Source organism: Prionailurus bengalensis, chromosome B2, assembly GCF_016509475.1.
Source record: "Prionailurus bengalensis isolate Pbe53 chromosome B2, Fcat_Pben_1.1_paternal_pri, whole genome shotgun sequence".
Taxonomy (NCBI): domain Eukaryota; kingdom Metazoa; phylum Chordata; class Mammalia; order Carnivora; family Felidae; genus Prionailurus; species Prionailurus bengalensis.
In genome coordinates, this window is record NC_057349.1 from 33762135 (window position 1) to 33782191 (window position 20057).

The window sequence follows — 20057 nt, forward strand, 5'->3', positions numbered from 1 at the left end:
GGCAGATAAAAAACATTTTAGGCTTTGCAGGCTGAACAATCTGTTGCAACTCTGTCAAGAACAGTGCAAAAGCAGCTACAGACAATATATAAATACACTCGATCCCTGAATAACACAGGGGTTGGGGTGCTGACTCCCCATGTGGTTAGAAATCTGTGTATATTTATCTTTTAAGTGATTTAATTACTTTATTCATTTTTCTCATCATGACAAGTATACTCTTTAATCCCCATCACCTATTTCACCCATCCCCCTACCTACTACCTCTCCTCTGACAACCATCAGTTTGTTCTCTACGGTGAAGAGTCTGTTTCTTGGTCTTTTTCCCCGTTTGCTCAATTGTTCTGTTTCTTAAATTCCACATTTGAGTGAAATCATAGGGTATCTGTCTTTCTCTGGCCTTATTTCGCTTAGCTATACTCTCCAGTTCTACCTACATTGTTGCAAATTGCAAGATTTCATTCATTTTTTAAATGGCTGAATAATACACATATACATACATGCCACTTCTCTATTCATTCATGTATCGATGGACACTTGGGCTGCTTCCATTGGCTACTGCAGATAATGCTGTTATAAACACAGGGATGCAGGTGTCCCTCTGAATTAGTGTTTTTGTATTTTGGGGGGGAAATACCCAGTAGTGCGATTACTGGATCATAGGGTAGTTCTATTTTTAACTTTTTGAGGAAACTCCATACTGCTTTCCACAGTGGTTGCACCAGTTTGCACTCCCAACAACAGTGCAGGAGGGTTCCTTTTTCTCTACACCTTCCCCAACATTTTTTGTTTCTTGTATTGTTGATTTCAGCCATTCTGGTAGGTGTGAGGTGATGTATCATTGTAGTTTTGATTTGCATCTCCCTGATGAGTGTGTATAACTCCTGACTCTCCCAAAACCTAACTACAAATAGTCTACTGTTGATTGGAAGTCTTATTTTTAGAGAGAGGGAGTGGGCAGAGGAGAAGAGCAGAGAGAGAGAGAATCTTAAGCAGGCTCCACGCTTAGCATAGAGCCCGATGCTAGTCTCAATCCCACGACCCCGGGACCATGACCTGAGCTGAAATCAAGAGTCAGATGCTCAGCCGAATGAGCCACCCAGGTGCCCCACTGGTTGTTCAACACATTTTCCACGTTATTTGTACTATATACAGTATTCTTACAATAAAACAAGCTCAAAACAAGCAGAAGTTATTTGGGAAATCATAAAATACATTTATGATGCCGAATTTATTTTTAAAAAGTCTGTATATAAGTGGACCAGTGTAGTTCAAACCCATGCTGTTCAAGGATCACTTGTAAATGTGTGTGGCTGTGTCCTGGTAGAATATTACTAAAACAGGCTGTAGTTCGCTGACCTCTGATCTACACACAACGGAAATACAGAGCTGAATAGCAGCATCCAATATAAATAACTATGGGACATAAATCACATAGATGTCAGCTAACTACATGAGAAAAATCTTTAATATACTGTTGCTCTAGTGATTATAATTTTAACAACTGTGAATAACAACTGTAGAGTCCATTCATGTGAGTTAACTATATGCTCTATACAAGAAATTATGGGGCTGAGATGACATGTTCACTGCCATTTTAAGGTGAAAGAAAGAAGTGACAGCCGGTAAGCACACAAATAAAATGGGAGCACAGGTGAGGAGTCGCCTCTGCAGGAGGTGACTCTTAAAATGGAAAGCAGAGGACACGTCCTACCAGACCTGTAGCCAGACCCCTGAGGATTTTAGATCCAGTGTCTGAGCCGCCAACAGTATTCAGATCATGTCACTAGGATCCACCACAGTCAAAGCAGTGTGTGCATCTCAGTGTGGAGCTGTCTCCCCACGTGCACTCCAAAGCTCACCCAATGACTGAGAGAAAAATCACAGAGCAGATCTATGAGAACGTTCCTGTTAAAAAGGACTTCAAGTGGCTGGCATAAGACATGAGCTCCACCTGTAGAAAGAAGCCCTGATGTTGATTTTTAGTGATGAGGATGGAGTAGAGCAGTTCCCCACGGAAGGCCTACATCTGAGAGCAACGATGGCTACATCTCCCCCTTGAACATCCCTCTTCACCAGTGACTTGTTTAGGGAACAGAAGACCTATAGAGCTCACAAGTTCTGCTGTAGAAGGGCAGTGCAAAAGAATTGCGAAGTGCTTTGAAGAAACAGTATATTAGAATCAAAGTCTATTATCCTCCGTGCCTCAAAGATTTGTGATCTGGGTTATTTATAAGAATAGGAAACCAGGTCCGCTCAGAGTAAATGCTGAATTTTTTTTAGGAAATTAGATTGTATGTGCTATGGACTGAACGGGGTGCCCCCCACCCCCATTCACATGGTGAGGGCCTATCTCCAACACAATGGTAGCTGGAGATGGGGACTTTGGGAGGTGATCAGGCCTAAACTGGGTCCCGAGGGCGAGGCCCTCACAATGGACTTCATCCCTTTGTAAGAGACACCAGAGAACTCGCTTCCTCTTTCGTCCATGCTGTCTGTAAGCACCTAGGATAGTTCATCCGAGCACACAGCGAGGAGGAGTGCTCTCACACACACCAGCCCTGCTGGAACTTTGAACTTAGACTTGCACTCTCTGGAGCTGTGACAGATAAACTGTTGTCTCCATCACCCAGACTATGCTGTTTTATTATGGCAGCCCAAGGTAATGAAGAGAACACTAACATCCTGTCAGAGCCTTAGACCCACTATTCCTTTTTTGGGACACTACACAAAAGTCCTCATGAGGCACCGGGTTTGTCATTTCTTTCCGTCACTCTCTTTTCTTTTGTGGATGGTGAGCAATCTGAGGACAGGAAGCGTGTCTTATCCCTTTGGAATATCCAAAGATACTGAGCACAAAGAGGCCCTGAGGAGAGGTGTGCTGAACAAATATTAAGGTCAAAGACAGAACTCTGGAATCAAAATGTTCTCTATGGTTGACAGCAAAAATGGAGCGGTGGGTAGAAATGAAAGGTTATCATTTCATTCAGATTAGGTAAGAAGGACAGGTATTGTCCCTGTTATGCCTAGTTTCTTCTTCTTCTTCCTCCTTCTCAAATGTACCTATTACCTTTTCTGATGATCTCCTAGTATATTGTTACAGGGAAAGAAAAAGGCCAGGGAGGACAGTGACCCAGAGCTTATCATTGCGGTAGGTTCTAAATAATCAGAATGGTACAAGGCTGTGGTTTCAAACAAAAAATCATACACACACACACACACACACACACAAAACCCCAAAAAACCAAAACCAAAGGAAAAAAACCCCAAAACCCCACAAAGTAACAGACTTCACAATGGTTTCTTTACATTTATATAGCACTTTAACTTCTTGAAAGCTCTTTCATCTGTATCACTTATAATTTTTAGAGCTCAACTTCTGACAACAAAAATCTTGTTTTGTGGTATTACTACTTCTAATGTACGAAAACAAGAGTTTTTCAGCTGGGGGTGATTTGCTCCCTGGGGAACATCTGGCAATGTTTAGAGACACTTTTTAGTTGTCACAACCGCAGGGGTGTGTGTGTGCTACTGGCATCCAGTGGGTAGAAACCAGGGAGGTCACTAAACATCCCACGATGCACATGACAGCCTCTCGGCAAAACAGAACAGCTCCAAATGTCAGCAGTGCCAAGATTGAGAAATCCCATACTAAGTGAATGAGAGCAGAAGAAAGGGAGGGTGGAGACTTCTTAGGAGTTTTTTTTTTTTTTTAATCTAAAACCCTAGAATTCTAGATGACCTGTTACTAAATCACAGAGTTGGTTTTCTGGTTCAGCAAAGTCAAAACACAGCAAAGCCTGGTTTGTCTGAAAAGGGCTCAGCAGTCAATCCTTAACTAGCTTGCCTGAGAAATGCTTTTTTTCCCCGAAGGAGCACAAGGGGGCGCAAGAACCCCGTATCACTGCAGTGTCCTCAGACTTGCCGCTCTGCCTCCAAGCCAGAAAAGAGAACCACTAAACCAAGTAGGATAGTTAATGCTCTGGTCTTGCAGAACCCTATTCAGCTATGAGGGCAAATATCATGTCTGTTTAATTGGCCTGCACGATGCCTGGCACAATGGCATGCTGTTATCTGTTAATTCCGGAGCCTCTCCTGCCTTTCTTCTCTTTAGTGGTCAGGGGTTGATATGAGGGGTTTACAATCTAAACAGCAAAATTACTCCCATTTTAAAACTGAGTGCAGTTCAACTCCACAAAGGGGAGAAATTTACCCACTGATGTGTAAACCAAACCAAGAGGTCAACAAAAACGGAGCCGTAATGTACCAGACGGCACGAAACGTAGGTTTTTATTTCACCCCATCTCCGCTCTCACCCACACATCTGGACTCTGTGCATGTGCACAACGTGCCAAGTCAAACACTCTGAAAAGATGAGGCCCAGGAGGGCAGTGTGGCAGATTGAAACCTGCCCTGAAATTTTAAAAGAGAGTGTGTACAGGAAACTGCCTACCATTCTGAAGTCTTACATCTAAAACGAGGATCGCTGCTGGGATCTTTTACCTATAATTATGAAGGTGCCTCCAGGGAAGTTTCTAGTAGTACAAAATGTTCAGAGACATTCTGGGAGAAAAGTCTTAGGTCAGTGGTTCTGAACCTTCCATTAATTTTCCCCCAACAGACTAATGTTTTGACAGATTCTGTCTATCAAATTGCATGTTAAAAGTAATATGTTCCATATGTGTGACCGCTGATCCAGATTTTATCCAAAGATCAGTAATTTTAAAAGGGTTCACAATATTATGAAATACACAAACCACTACTGCAATTGTGATGCCTAGAAGTGACGAAGTTAAGTCTGTACGGGCACTGAAGCACTGCTCTCTGCTACCGATCACTGACTCTGGCCATCTCTCTGTATATGTTTAGGATACAGCTATACAACACATGGCTTTGCCACATTATTTCATCACCAATAATGTTCCCCAAAGTTCTGAGTCATCAGCAACCAATTAGAGCTTCTGAACAGCTGAGCTGTATTACTACACAGAGTTGATAGAGTTCTGTTCAACATGGCGAAAACTTCAACTCCTCCATCCCCAAACTATTAATATTCTATTTAGAAGCTGCAGGAAATATAAAAAATACAATAAGGACTTTTATAGACCTCCAGGTACACAGGAAACACCATTTAGGACCTATGGTCCCAAGGGATTTTACAAAAATTATTTCATTCCAGTGTATTGTGTATTTGAGTCTACAAATTACTCATGTGGAATTTTACTTGAATAGCTTAGAAGTATCCAATATATTTCAATTAGAATTAAAAAAAACAAATCAAACTTGCTCTCAAGAGTTTCAAAACTCACAGAATTTTAGGGCTAGAAACAAACTTGGGGATCATCTAATCTAACTCTGTATGACTTTTCACACATGAAAATAACCTCTTTGGACCTTAAACGCCTTTAAATCATTTTGAGCCATAAAGCCTGGCTTTCCCCATTTGGAGCTCAGTCCACCATTCCCCAATGCTTTCTGGTGATTGACACGTTATTTTAGTCTATCTAATAAATGGCTATAAATTAATGCAAATAATTATATATTACCTAAATCAACAGATTTCACATTTATTTAGCTATAACCCACAGCAAGAAATATGTTTTCAGTTATGATCCAGAATCCACTCACACAACAAATTTTATGATACAAAATTTGTCTTTACTACATTAATGCAATACACTTCCCCTAAATTGGGACCATGACCCAATAATGGGTCTGTTCTTACAGTACGGAAAACAAGGAGCACACGTGTTGCCCTCTGGCTGTGTGAATTCTGTGTTGATTATACACGGTCTCACATAATTCTGTAGTTGTTTCACTGGGGTTAACCTTGCTTCCCCTCCCTGCAGACAAGGTTGTCTGTGCAACAGCATGTCTTAGAGCAGCCGCTCCAGTAAGACTGGCTAAAGTACATTTATGTATCACCGTTTTAGACGGTTGAAAACATCATCTACTTTTTTTGCTCATGGACTGCAGTCCATGAAAAAAAGGAAAAAAAAAAGAAGAAGAAGAAAGAAGAAGAAGAAGAAACCTTGACAAAAACTCGTTCTTTCACTTTCTGCTTGACGTGGAGAAGATGCTTTGCTGGGGCTAGTGAAGCAATGGGCAGAACATTCTGGTTAGAACTGAATCAAGTGCTGTTTCTTTCTCTCTTTTATCTGGGGGTTTAAGATCTAAGCGAGAAAGTAACACATTCCTAGATATTACAAGAATGGACTTTGGAGAAGCAACCGGTAACAAATATCATGCAGGAGTTTCTCAAGATTCCTCACAAAACCAATGGCAGGATCATCCTGGCCACTGGAAGAAATTAATATTCTCCTCCTGCCAGTTTCTTCTGGAATCTGCAATTTCGCTTTCCTTTTGTCACATGCCTTAGCGGCTTCACCAAGAGAGTAGTAGAAAGGAAAATGATGGGGAACTTATCTCTATGAATTCTCACTTGCTACCAATTATTCCATTCATTCTTTGCTTCTTTCCACAAACACTTACTGAGTGCCAACCACATCCCAAACAAGATGCCTTAGGTCCTGGGTGATACACTGGTGGGTGGACAAGCCAGACCTGGTCTGCCTTTATGGAGGGTTACAATCTAGAGTAGGATGTGTGAAAGAGGCATCTGTATTCCTTGTGTCACATTAATTCATTCCTTCTCACCATTTCTACACTGAAAATGACAGACTTGTAAAAATCCAGGCTTATTCTTACCCAGAGGTGTACTGACAGAATTCAGAGTAGGGATTATCAGCACAATTCACTGACACTTCAATAAATTCTTTGAGATGGAAAAGATTATACGAGGGCTCACACACCTTGAAGTACACAGTTCCCTTCTCTTTGACAATGGCAGCCTGCTCCAGTTTTTCTTTGGTGTCCATCTCCCAGGATTCTTTGGCCTGTTGTGTAAATTTGTAACAATGGTTAGATGAAGAGAGAAGGAAAAAGTATCAGCTGATGCCTGTAAGAACAGACAGCAGCTACTTCTAGGACACCCATGCCTCAAAACACACTGGCTTTTAAAACTGCGTGCTATTGCCAGTTCACCGCTGGGTTAGAACTCACTTTCCATGATGACTAAGCTGCAGTGTGACCCATGTTGCTCAAGGAGGAGCAAGACAAAAATACAAGTGAGCAAGCTAGGCTGTTGTGTGCTGTTAAAGAGCATCTTCAGAGCTGTCCGGTGAGGACACACAGCAAAACCCGGCGTCCCTCCTCTCCCCTCCTGCACACTTCACCAGTAAACTGCCATTACAATTTCAGCAAACTGTTTCTCTCTAGCCTCTGTCTGTTGACTCTAAAATGGGAACACTATGGTAGTCAAGTCACGGCTGTATATTCACAGAGAATTTTTAAAATTCCAGATCACGTAGTTGTCTTTCGACTCTGAAACCTCTTTGGACCAGCAGATAAACTAAAGCTTCCAAACTGTATCAACTTGCAGACGTATACCTGGGGGACTGAAGGAAAACATAACAGGGAGGGTAAAGCTGATGCAGAAATATTTCAAAGCCATAAACCAACGATTTTATGACCATCTACTATTTTGTATTATGTGTATTATTGCTCTCCACCACTAGAGATATGAATCCAGGGACAACCGCACTGTCATTATGAACAGCTAGATTTAAAGGGACCATAAAGAGTCAACAGAACAATCTGGGATCCTTTAAAAGGGAAAAGGAAAAAGGCTCTGTCAGTGCTACTGACTACATAGGAATTATGAAACTTCAGTGAGTAACTGTAAAATTCTATTCAGAAAACAATTAGTGATGTATTCCTGCTGCCACCCACCTCACCAAGTGAATAATGAGAGTTACTAGTCTTTCTGGTTTTTAGCAACTTAGCTCTTTTACTTAAAGTCTCTTGTGGTTTTTAACAACTTAGCTCTTTTACTTAAAATTCTAGTCACAAGGGCTCTTTGCATTTTTATACCGAGTTCCGTCTTTACGGAGTATAAATGTATTCTTAATACTACGAGGCAGAGAACTAAATCCCGTTGCTTTTTCCAACATCACGCTCTCGTGTGGTTTCAAGCGTACGCAGCAGTGCTGCATGGAACATGCTCCTGGAGCGGTGAGCGTGCAGGGGCTCGTTACAGCACAACACAGTGAGAATATTCCGCGACAAGCAATGTCCACACAGCCGGGGATCGGAAGGGGCTGTGGGTTACTTGACAAAAATGGAAATAGGAAAGCCAAAGGTCTACATAATCACATGCTAAAGATTATTTTCTCTCTTTAATAATAAAAAAACTTTGTGCTATGAAGACAGTTTTGGAGGATCAGTGCTGAGCTGGAAGGCCTTCAGGAGAAGTGACCTGACAACAAGTGATGGTCACGACAGGAGCATGTGCTTGTTGTGGGGGCATGGTGGGTGGGGGGTACGATCAGGAACATCGCCGTTGGGGGCGAATCCCAAAGCAGTCTGCCCTGACTTTCTAGGTCCAAAGTTACAGCCCTCCGGGACGATGGTTTCCTTTTGGAGTCTAATGAGACATAAACAGTTACATTTCCAGTCCACAGCTTAACGTACAGAACACGGAGGCAGCACTGTGGGAATAAAAAGGGCACACGAAATGCAGCTCTCGGGGCTTTCAGGGAAGAGTGGGGCCTTGGTGATGCAAAGGGGACTTGGCCGGACACGGTAGCTAGTGCAGACATACGTGGTGGGTGCTGGTGAGGCTGCTGCCGGGAGCCTCCAGAGGTGGGTCTGAGACAGAAACACGTTCGAGGAGGCACGCTGTTTCCGGAACCCAAGGCAACGGACAACCTCTCTTTTTTAGACTTGGACAGGTGGGAAAAGAGAAGGCCGCAGGGTGAACAGGTTTGTCTCTTGTGTCCCTTGTCACACAGCCTGGGGGCCCACAAAGCCTTGCCTTTTGGATTACAACTTGGAGCCACGTGAAGGCCTCTTCACAACTCCCGGGAAGGGTACGGTCCGTTCAGCACTGGAGAACTGCACCCCACGCCCCCAAGGAGCTGCTTGGCAGAATGTGAACCTTTTTGTCTTCAACCCAGGAAAAAAAGTACAAAAAGAACAAGTCTAGGAACAAATAAGGGAACAAGTCTTGGATTCTACCCAAAAAAAAAAGTTAAAAAAAAAAAAAAAAAAAAAGGCTGACACATAGGAACAAAATCAGAACACTGAGCTCCTTAGCTGTAGATGAGCCGTGCGGTATCGGCGCTCCCGGGGCCGTGTCTGAGACCAGAGACAAACTTCAGTCACGAAAAGCACCGCATGCGAATAAATGCCATCTCCATCCACACCACCTGACAGGAGAAGTAACTTCTAGAAAGCGCATGGAGAAAACATCCACCATGACTTCGGAGAAGCTGGTATTTTCTCACCTTTTCGAAGCTCTTCAGTGTAACTTCATAGATCAGCTCAGCATTAGGCTCAATGCCAAACTTAGGCTTCCCTGCCTCTCCAAAACCGTATCTGAAATGGAGAGCAGAACAACAAAACTTTCAACAAACTGCTGTATTTCCAGGCACTTCCTCTGGTATTCTGAGGCAGCACGTTAGCACGGGGCTGCACACTTCACATACCACAGACCCCGCAGACAGACCAGATGTTGACCAGAAGCTACAGTGCCGCGTATCACTGCCGTGCTGAAGAAACCGGGCTCGACTTAGCTTTCTTTCCTCCTTCCCAATCACACGTAATGTAACACCTGTGCTCCTTGGGGAAGCTTGCTTGATGGGATTTTAAACGTCACTGCCTTTTTCTCTCTGCTTGATTTTATATCTAGTTCTTTTTATAAAACAGCCATAGTTTGGCCATCAGGACTCTTCCCCGAAGCTTTATCAGCAGGAGGACAGAGAAGACAGGCACTGTAATTGTTACAACCTTGCTCGTCAGAGGCTATGTTTAATAAGCTTTTCACTTTAAAGTGCGGTCTCCTTCCGGCAGTAGCACTCCCAGTCAGATAAACGGGGGGAAGGCTCACACATCGGGAAGGAAATTCATCCTCCCAGTGTTTCTGCAAGACATTTAAAAAGCACACCAGAACACAGAAAAGATATAACAAATGTATCATCAAAAGGAACAGCCTAGCAAGCTCTAACACATCATTAGGAGAAATCCTCTCATAGTTCTGTGGCTATCACACTGGAAAACACTGTACCTTTTAGCCAAAACTTACTAAAGAAAATAAGGATATATAAATTGTTTTCTGTTTCATTTTGAGATCACACCCAAAGCATTCAAGAACATCCTAGAATGGAAGTTCTGGTGGTGTTTGGTCTGTCGGGTCCAACGGTTTTCCCAGCATTTAGTACATACAACGCACCGCATATTATCAAAGTGTTCACTGAGATATATTTTGTTCCCATCTGTTTCACGTCAAACTACTCTTTTTTTTTTTTTTTTTAAGATTTATTTTTTTAAATGTTTGTTTATTTTTGAGAGAGAGCAGGCAGAGGCAGAGAGAGAGAGAGACGAAGAGAGAATCCCAACCAGGCTCCACACTGTCAGTGCAAGGGCTCGACGCAGGGCCCAATCTCATGCACCATGAGATCATGACCTGAGCTGAAATCAAGGGTTGGATGCTTAACTGACCAAGCCACCCAGGTGCCCCTCAAGCCAAACTACTCTTAAGTATATGGAATTGTACTGCAAACCTTCAGGCTATGGGTTGAAAGATGCCAAAACCAGGTCGATGCTAATACTTCTAATTTTCTCTGGGGTAAAAAGACTAGAGTTGGAACACTCATATTTTGCTGTTCACATCATTTTCTTTACCCCTTGCCTGAATTTTTCAGGAAGAAAATGCTTACTCACCTCCACTATTACACAAGAAAATGAAAGCTGGAGCCAGAGAGAGGCACAGAGACACAAAGAGAGCTGGTAGGAATGGGGCGTGGTAGTTTTAATAGCAGGGCAAAGGGTATCTTCAGCTAAGAAATCAAAGAGGACATAATTATCAGTGGCCAATTTTAGATAGTCGTGACTAGTTCTCTACTTCAAGCTCTTAGACCCGTAGATCACCTATTTTGTTTCTACCATCGGGTAAATAATGGAATAATCTTTGCTGGGAAACAGGTGGGTGGGGGAGTCCTTGCTGATCATGCTTGCTGAGCCCTGTGCTAAACGGGTACACACCCAGCACAGTCTGACGCCTGCCCTAGACCCGTGGCTCTCAATAGGGGTGATTTGAACCTCCCCCGCCCGGGATAGCAGGCAGTGTTGAGAGGTTTTGGGTTTGCCACAACTAGGGGACTACTACTAGTGGGCAGAGGCCAGGGACACTGCGGAATGTCCTAGAATGACAGAGCAGCCGCCACAACCGAGAAATACCTGGCTCCAAATGTCAGCCGTGCTGAGGATGAGACAAACTGCCTTAAAGGAACTCACAGACAGAAGTCTCAAGGCTGGGGGTGGGGGAGATGCGGGTTGGGTCAAGGAAGGCATCAAACTGCCCTGAGTTATCATCAATGGGATTAAAGACAACTGAAGGAGGGTATTATTTCTGCAGTCTCTCCTGGGTTCAAACGGAGAGGTTCTGTGAAGATTTATGTGGAGAACACCAGCACGGGGAGGCCTAGGCTCACAACAAACTATTCTGGGAGCATCTAACCCAACCTTCCATGTTACACAGAAAGCTGTCTGACTTATGCCAGATCAGCCTGGGCAAGGAAGGACCCGGGGCACACATCTTCCTCTGACTGAAAGAACATCACAAGTGGGATTCCAGGACTTAACCCAAGGACAGGATGGGCTATAGTAGCAGAAGGAATCTGGTAGTAATGTTCCTGAATGAACAGTTGCAGACAGCAGAGATACGAACAATGATTACCAGTGGCCAGTAAGGCTTTACGGGCATAGAAGAAGCACTTGTACCCTAAGTGCTTACAAACTAAGGCACAGAGACATGCTTCCAGACAGTCACACAAAGAGGCAGTAGCAGAGCCAGGACTTCAATTCAGACCCCATGTGTCCCCAGAAAACTGTTTATTTTTTAACCCGGACTGCCTCATAATTAAACATTATGGCTCTTGGCAGCCTGTGTTTTTGTCGGGGGTTGGTGCAGGACAGAAACATAAGGAAAGGGAGGGGGAAAATTGGAACTAGCCATACTTTAAATGAAAAAGAAGCATCGGTCAGTATTAAAAACAATATAAAAGGGGGAACCTGGGTGGCTCAGTCGGTTAAGCGGCCGACTTCGGCTCAGGTCATGATCTCACAGTCGTGAGTTCGAGCCCCACGTCGGGCTCTGTGCTGACAGCTCAGAGCCTGGAGCCTGTTTCAGATTCTGTGTCTCCCTCTCTCTGACCCTCCCCTGTTCATGCTCTGTCTCTCCCTGTCTCAAAAATAAATAAAAATGTTAAAAAACAAAACAAAACAAACAAACAAAAAACAATATAAAAGATACCGTCCCACTGAGGAAAAGAAAATGGGTTCTTTGGAAGTGTTTTATGAATTTACTGTGAAAACATCCTGCCAAGGAGTCTATCAGAGTCAGAGAGAGGTGCGCCCTGAGTGTCTTCTGGAGAATGGCATGCAGAGGACAGAGAAGAAATACGGAGCATGTATGTGCAGCAGCCACATTTACAGCAACACTGGGACGCGGTGTTCTGCGGTAAGTGGGGATCTGGACAAGGACACTCACCGTGTGCACATGCCTCGTACGTGGGGACTGGCTACATACGTGGGCAACGTTACATAGTGCACGCGTGGATGGTCTTGTTCTGCAGAGCGGGCACCTCATGGGACTCTACATACTAACCAGCATCTCAGAAAACAGCACGTTCCTTTCTAACTACGCTAAATTATTTCCATAAAACTATGGAAAAGCTTTTAGACCTAGACATTTACGAAAATTTGATTACTTTTATTATTGAAGATTTGAAAAATCTACCCTATGTTAAAACAGGTCGCCTTGGGGCGCCTGGGTGGCTCAGTCGGTTAAGTGTCCGACTTCAGCTCAGGTCACGATCTCGCAGTCCGTGAGTTCGAGCCCCGCGTTGGGCTCTGGGCTGATGGCTTAGAGCCTGGAGCCTGCTTCCGATTCTGTGTCTCCCTCTCTCTCTGTCTCAAAAATAAATAAAAACGTTAAAAAAAAAAACAAAAAACAAAAACAAACAGGGTCGCCTTTTCCTTGTGGTCTTGAGGGTAAAACAGCATAGAAAGAGTCACCACAATAGCAGTAACAGCTAATATACTGAGAGTTTACATTTGTCAGGCACTTTGCAAAGTTCTTTACATGCATTACCTCATTTAGACCTCCACAACTTTATGAAATAGATATGGTTATCCCCGTTTTACAGAAGGAGAAACTGAGGCTGAGGAGTGTTAAGTGACTTGCACAAGTGGACCTAGATGACACGGGGCATGGCAAGGTTTAACCACTAATGATACGACAAACAATTTAAATGTGCAAGGAACCATTTGCATTAGTAAATATAAGGACAATTTGTTTCTCTTTGCCACTAAACTTGAGACATCTGCCCCCCAAATTGTCTTATCAGCTAGGTTAAAATGTAACAAACTGATTCATACACTATTATATGCCTCCATGGACGCAGAATTATCCTCAGGGAGCTTAAATCTGAAAGCATACAATGGGCATAAACGCCATTCTCTTTATGTGAGTCTAGGACTATAATTTTAGAATGCTAGATTAAAAATAATTAGATATTACCTGGATATGGAGGAGACAGCCTCCTCTATTTTCCTTATAGAATGAGAGAAATAAGTTCACCTAAGCGTGAACTACAAATATAGAATAAATGTAAGTAAAACACACTAAAGTAGGAATAGAATAGTGGAAAAAGAACGATAGAGAAAAAGAAGGTATTAAATGAAAGGTGCCTCCGTGAAGGTTCTAAAAGGGTTCAAGGTGTAGAGCGTTTGCAGGCATGGCCAGAACCTCACCCGGGAAACAGGATTATGGCTCAAGAGTTAGGGCAAGGGGGGATATGCTGCTGGGCTAGCACTGAGGCTACACAAAGGCCAGCAGGCGTATAAAAGGCACAATTCTACCTACTGGTAAGTGCAGGTCATTCGGATTGTCAATAACCCCAGATCCCAGTGACTGAAATCCAAGGAGCCAAGAGGGAGGAGACTCGAGATAAGCTGATGCACTTTCATGCAAACAGAATCAAAACACCCTGCTTTCTCTCAAGGGTCCATTTATCAAGATAGAAGGGTTAGATTCGTGGTATAATTTTAGGTCTAAAAATAATACCAAACATGTTTTCACAAGAGAGACTGTTAGTGTCTGATAGTTCTAAGCTGGGAAGTGCTAATGGATATCCTTATGATGGGAAAAATTTAGGCAAAAATGAGTCATCTCCGCTGCCTTTAGATCCAGGAAGAACACTTTTTTTTCACCCCAGGGACTCTGTATAAGAACAGGTGGCACAAATTCAAGTAGTAATAAGTCATCCAAATGCTTCTACTTCCACCCCTCACATGTTTTACTGCCTCCCACTTAATTTGGAGAAAAGGAAAGAGGGGGCAAGAGAATCACATGAGAAGGGCCAACAGCTTCCTGTCTCGGCAATATGGCAGGCAAACCAATAAACAGCAAAAATTGCCTGTCAGTCCTATCCTTGACACACAACAATCACGGAAACAGCTTCGCAAATCTTTGATATTACAAGGCCCATTAATTCACTCCATGATCATACAGCCTGATTCAATTGTTACCACTGTTAGCATGAACTTCATTGAAAACACTAAAACATTGATTGAAAAAGCAAGTGTATCCTGTTTTTTTTTTTTAATTAAAATACAGTTGACTTACAATGTTTCAGGTGTACAGCATAGTGATTTGACAATTCTACACGTTACACTAAGCTCACCGTAAGTGCAGTTACCATCCATTATCATACAATACTAGCACAGTATTATTTACTATATTCCCTATGCTGTATTTTGCATCCCTATGACTTGTAACCATAAGTTTGTACCTGTTAATTCCCCCTTCACCTATTTCACCTAACCTCCCACCCCTCTGGCAACCACCAGTTTGCTCTCCGTATTTATGATTCTGTCTCTGTTTTGTTTGTTCATTTGTTCTGTTTTTTATATTTCACGTATAAGTAAAATCATATGGTATCTTTCTGTCTGCCTTCTTTCACTTAGCGTAACACCCCTTAGGTCCATCCATGTTGTCACAAATATAAAACACTGATGAAAGAAATCGAAGATGACACAAATGTAAAGATATATCATGCTTATGGACTGCAGGTATTATATTGTTAAAATGTCCACACAACCCAAAGCAATCTACAGATTCAACGCAATCTCTATCAAAATACCAATAGCATTTTTACAGAACTGGAACACACAAAATGTGGACCCACAGAAGACCCTGCACGACCAAAGCAACCCTGAGAAAGAAGAACAAAGCTAGAGGTATCACAATCCAAGATTTCAAGACACACTACAAAACTGTGATAAGCAAAACAGTATGATACTGGCACAAAACAGACACATAAATCAATGGAACAAGATATAAAGCCCAGAAATAAACCCACACTTATATGGTCAGTTAATCCATGCCAAAGGATGTAAGAATATATAATGGGGAAAAGACAGTCTTCAGTAAATGGTGTTGGGAAAACTGACCAGCTACATGCAAAAGAATGAAAGTGGACCACTTTTTTTTTTTAATGTTTATTTGAGAGAGAGAGACAAAGTGCGAGTGGACGAGGGGCAGAGAGAGAGGCAAACACAGAATCCAAAGCAGGCTCCAGGATCTGAGCTGTCAGCACAGAGCCCGATGCGGGCCTCAAACCCAAGAGACATGAGATAATGACCTGAGCCAAAGTTGGACACTCAAATGACTGGGCCACCCAGGCGTCCCGAAAGTGGACCACTTTCTTACACCACTACCACCACACACACACACACACACACACATCCCAGTCCTTTAGATAACTTCACTATGTACTGAACTGGTATGCTGCTTACCGTGGTCCAAGATATAAAATACACTGTTCTTCCCGCTGCATTTTCTCCAGGGCTTTGTCAATTCCAATTGGAATGTCATGGTCTTCTCCTTCCCCAACGATGAATACCACATCTCTACAATCAAACATCCTTCCATTATAGCGGCCTTCCAGGTGGACTGAGGGAGAGGAGACAGGTCAGTCAACAAAGCTGCTCCGTAGGACTGGTTAATTTAGGGAAGTGATAAATGATGATTTCCCTTTCTCATTTCATCAAGAGACAAATGGGTATATCTTGTTGACACTTAGTCTACTGAGTCTGAAAATTTAAGAGCCATCCTATTTCTAAGTTTAAACTTATACTTACCAGGAACTGTATCAATACAATAGCTTAGTGGATAATAAAACAAAGTGGAAACACAGGTTTAAATTAAACCTACCATATGAGACTTCCTCACCTATAATACAGGATCAAGAAATAGAATATTTAATAGATAACTATCAAGGTGCCACAAATTTAATTATCAACTATATAAGGGATTAAACATTTATAACTCCATCTTGACTTCAGAGGCTTAGATGAAAAACAACTAAACGGCTATTTCCCCAAAGCTATACAAAGGTTAACTCAATAAAAAAAAGCTCTTTAAAAAAAAAAAAAAAAAAAAAAAAGAGTCTTAATCTCATTCACAAATATGTTTGAGTAAAAACAGAAAACCCAAAGCCAACATTATCAGTAACTGTATCATAGCTATATCCCTTAGTGGAGTGATAAATGTAAAGTGTGAAAGGAATCATCAGTCTACTATAACTTCATAAATCAAATTACTTAACCACCTCTTCTGAAATGTTAAAAGATCAATTTCTTGGGGCCTAATTTCTCACTTCACTCACACTCAGCTCATTTCCAGGGTAATTTCAGAACAGATAAGGAGCTTTTATGTTTCTTCAAGACAAAATATGAAAAATGTATAGAGATATGTATATTTTTCTTGATCCGTTAGACTTTTTTCCTAGGATAAACAATTCTCTGAATCTTTCCAACTACTTTTCATATTAAAGATATTCATTCTTGGGGCGCCTGGGTGGCGCAGTCGGTTAAGCGTCCGACTTCAACCAGGTCACGATCTTGCGGTCTGTGGGTTCGAGCCCCGCGTCAGGCTCTGGGCTGATGGCTCAGAGCCTGGAGCCTGTTTCCGATTCTGTGTCTCCCTCTCTCTCTGCCCCTCCCCCGTTCATGCTCTGTCTCTCTCTGTCCCAAAAAAATAAATAAACGTTGAAAAAAAATTTAAAAAAAAAAAAAAAAAAAAAAAAAAGATATTCATTCTTTTCCATTTAGGTCTTTGACTTAGTAAGAAAAATGAATGGCTCATACAACAGCACAACAGTCACCAAATAATACAATAATTTGTATTTCATAAGAAAATTCTTTAACTTCTAGGAAACCAATTTGACAATAAATTTCATATATTAAAAAAAAAAAAGAAAATTCTTTAACTTCTATAACATAATGGACTAGATTCAAATGTAACAATTTCCTAAAATGCTTCTTTTCTAACACTGGTTTCTCTCCTTTAGAGAGACTAAAAATCACTCACTCTGTTCTACTTGTTTCACGAGACAATTATGATTTTTGAAATACAAATTCAAGTCCAACTTACTCTACTTTTGAACTATATGATCTCAAAGGTCCTTTGAAGCTCTAAAATGCTTCAAAGCATTTTAGAATCTATGACCCAGTGATAGAATTCTTGATATAGGCTAGAAACGAGCTTCAAAGCTAATTCCGCAGTTAATCATTTGATCAGGTTACCTTTAGCCCAGCCCTGAGAAATGAAACACTGAAAAGTAAACAGTGGTGATACAGACATCAAGAGCCACAATGTCACATGGACATTATACTTTGAAGCTCTCTACCCTGTTCTGATTTACTAGGATTCATATCATCCTGATGTGTTTCCATCACAGACACAGGATGAAGTCTGAGAAGCTCGGGCCAAATTAGAGAGGGATGGGACTCTCCAAACAAGGGGAAGAAAAACACTGGCTCTCAGGGTGGGGTTGACATATAGGAATTTCACTCTATGTCCCACAGTCATAAATGTAGATGATCTTCTCTATTACAGTCACTTTTGGAATGCTCTAGATAAAATAAAACTCAATCAACTTATAGCACATTGAAAATTCTTTTTAATTGGAAGTATTTTCAAAATAAATTTATTATTTTCAAACATGTACTAGAGAGGTTCTGCAGGGAGTCTAAGGTTTAAGATATTTTTACTAAAATAAATAAAAGATGATGTTCTAAAGGAATTGAGAGTTCTGGAAAGTTTATGTTCTTAAATATTTTAAAATCTGCCCAGGAGATCTAATATAGACCAATACGATGATACTTTTCACGAAAAAAAAAAAAATTGCTGAGCAAAGTGAATTTCAGCCCTTGAATTGTGGAATACTCTCAAATATTGAGATTTATCATCCTGCTACCTCACAACTTAGACAGATTTTTCTGTCTGAGGTTTATTGTTAGAAGTATCTTCCTCCCTAAAGGAGAGTACATTTAGTGGGAGAGGAAACTATCAGTACATTCATTGTGGTTTTTGGTTGATCAAGTTTGAATGTGTTTTCAAAACAGGAAATCCAGAGACTCTGCAAAAGATTCCTGCTCATGTGTCAGTTTCCTAGGCTAGTTTTCAGCTTGATGCATGTACTTGATGTTAAAATTACATAAATAATTTCAGAAGTTTTCTTTACATGGCACAACCCATCATATTAGGAAAAGAAAAAAAAAGATTGGCTACTAGTGAACATAATTGAGAAAGATAAGTGAAGCAAGCAAGCCAAAAAAAAAAAAAAAAGGTTCAAATTATAATGAAGGCAAGCAAACTATAATGAAAGCAGCTGGTCTACGAGAGACAATAAATGATAGAACCAATGTTTATGGACACCTAGTAGAAAGGTAAAAATCTGCAATGACTCTTATACTTACTTACTACCTTATATATGTAATAATCTTTTCTTCTGGTAAATCTAACTCTTCTAAGTTGGACCTGAACACTATCTACAGTACCCTAAAATCTTAAACTGATACATGCATGTGCACAAACACACATACACCAGTTCGTATGTACTTATAAAGCCACTACCTTTAAAAAAAAAAAAGATTTTAGGAAGAGAGAGAGAGAGAGCACACGGGACCATGTGAGCAGGGGAGAGAGGTAGAGGAAGAAAGAGACAGAACCTTAAGCAGGCCCCACGCTCAGTACAGAGCCTGGGACTCGAGCCCATGACCCTGGGATCACGACCTGAACCCAAATCAAGAGTTGGATGATCAACCGACTTAGCCACCCAGGCACCCCCAAACCTCTACCTTTTAATCTGGAAGGTCAGAGTAAGAGAAGGTATCATAGCCTCAGGGGGTATACAGCCCACTGATTCTTTAGGTCTACAAGTAGCAAAGGCTATTGCTCTGTTAACTGGTTTCTAAACTTGGAACACTGGTGTGACAAGTTCTACAAGACTGCTGACAAGAACTCATACACCACCCAGGGGGCCACAGAAACACCATGAACGGCCTGCCATTGTAGGGCCCCTTCACGGTGACAGAAGCAAACCTGCCTGGTTCCTACAGAGCCAGTGCCTTCTTTTTTTTTTTTTTTTTTAATTGTCTCAACAATTGGTACCAAAGAAAACTGTGGCAGCTCTGGCTAAGGAAGACCTGTGGTTGCTTTTGACCTTGCATCTCTTAGTGCAAATACTCACTTAATAAATATTTAATAATAACCATCATGACTCACTGGGAGCTCAGCCTCTAGGGCTCAGGAGGTCTGTTGCTAATTCCAACCAGCATGATTTACGGGAAGTAAATGATCTATGACGTGCCCAAAGAGAATAAAAGTACATACAGGATGCTTCTACTTAGGGCTTTTTTGGTAAAGAAAAAAATACACAAGTTAAAAAGGAACATTTTCCCTTGACTTAAAGTCTACGTAACTCCCCATGAAGTCAAACCAAATGAAATTACCCGAGCTTTGCTGCGCAATCCGAGTGTAACCACATCAAGTAAGCCGGGTCTGCTGCAAAACATCACTTAAACTGGAGCTCTGACTTATTGTTCTCTTACTGCCCTAGAGCAATTTTGTTTTGAAGAGCACAGAA

The 20057-nt window shown here is 41.7% G+C and overlaps 1 protein-coding gene across 5 annotated transcripts in view; it reads right to left on the minus strand.

Moving 5' to 3' along the window:
• Positions 1-20057, minus strand: part of FKBP5 (FKBP prolyl isomerase 5) — a 118268-nt gene that overhangs the window by 5900 nt on the left and 92311 nt on the right. For all 5 annotated transcript variants that reach the window (XM_043592955.1, XM_043592957.1, XM_043592958.1 and 2 more), the window contains 3 exons: positions 15922-16078; positions 9348-9438; positions 6813-6896 (listed from right to left, as the gene is read on the minus strand). In XM_043592955.1, the coding sequence (XP_043448890.1) occupies positions 6813-6896; positions 9348-9438; positions 15922-16078 (332 nt within the window). The remainder of the gene's footprint in view (positions 1-6812; positions 6897-9347; positions 9439-15921; positions 16079-20057) is intronic.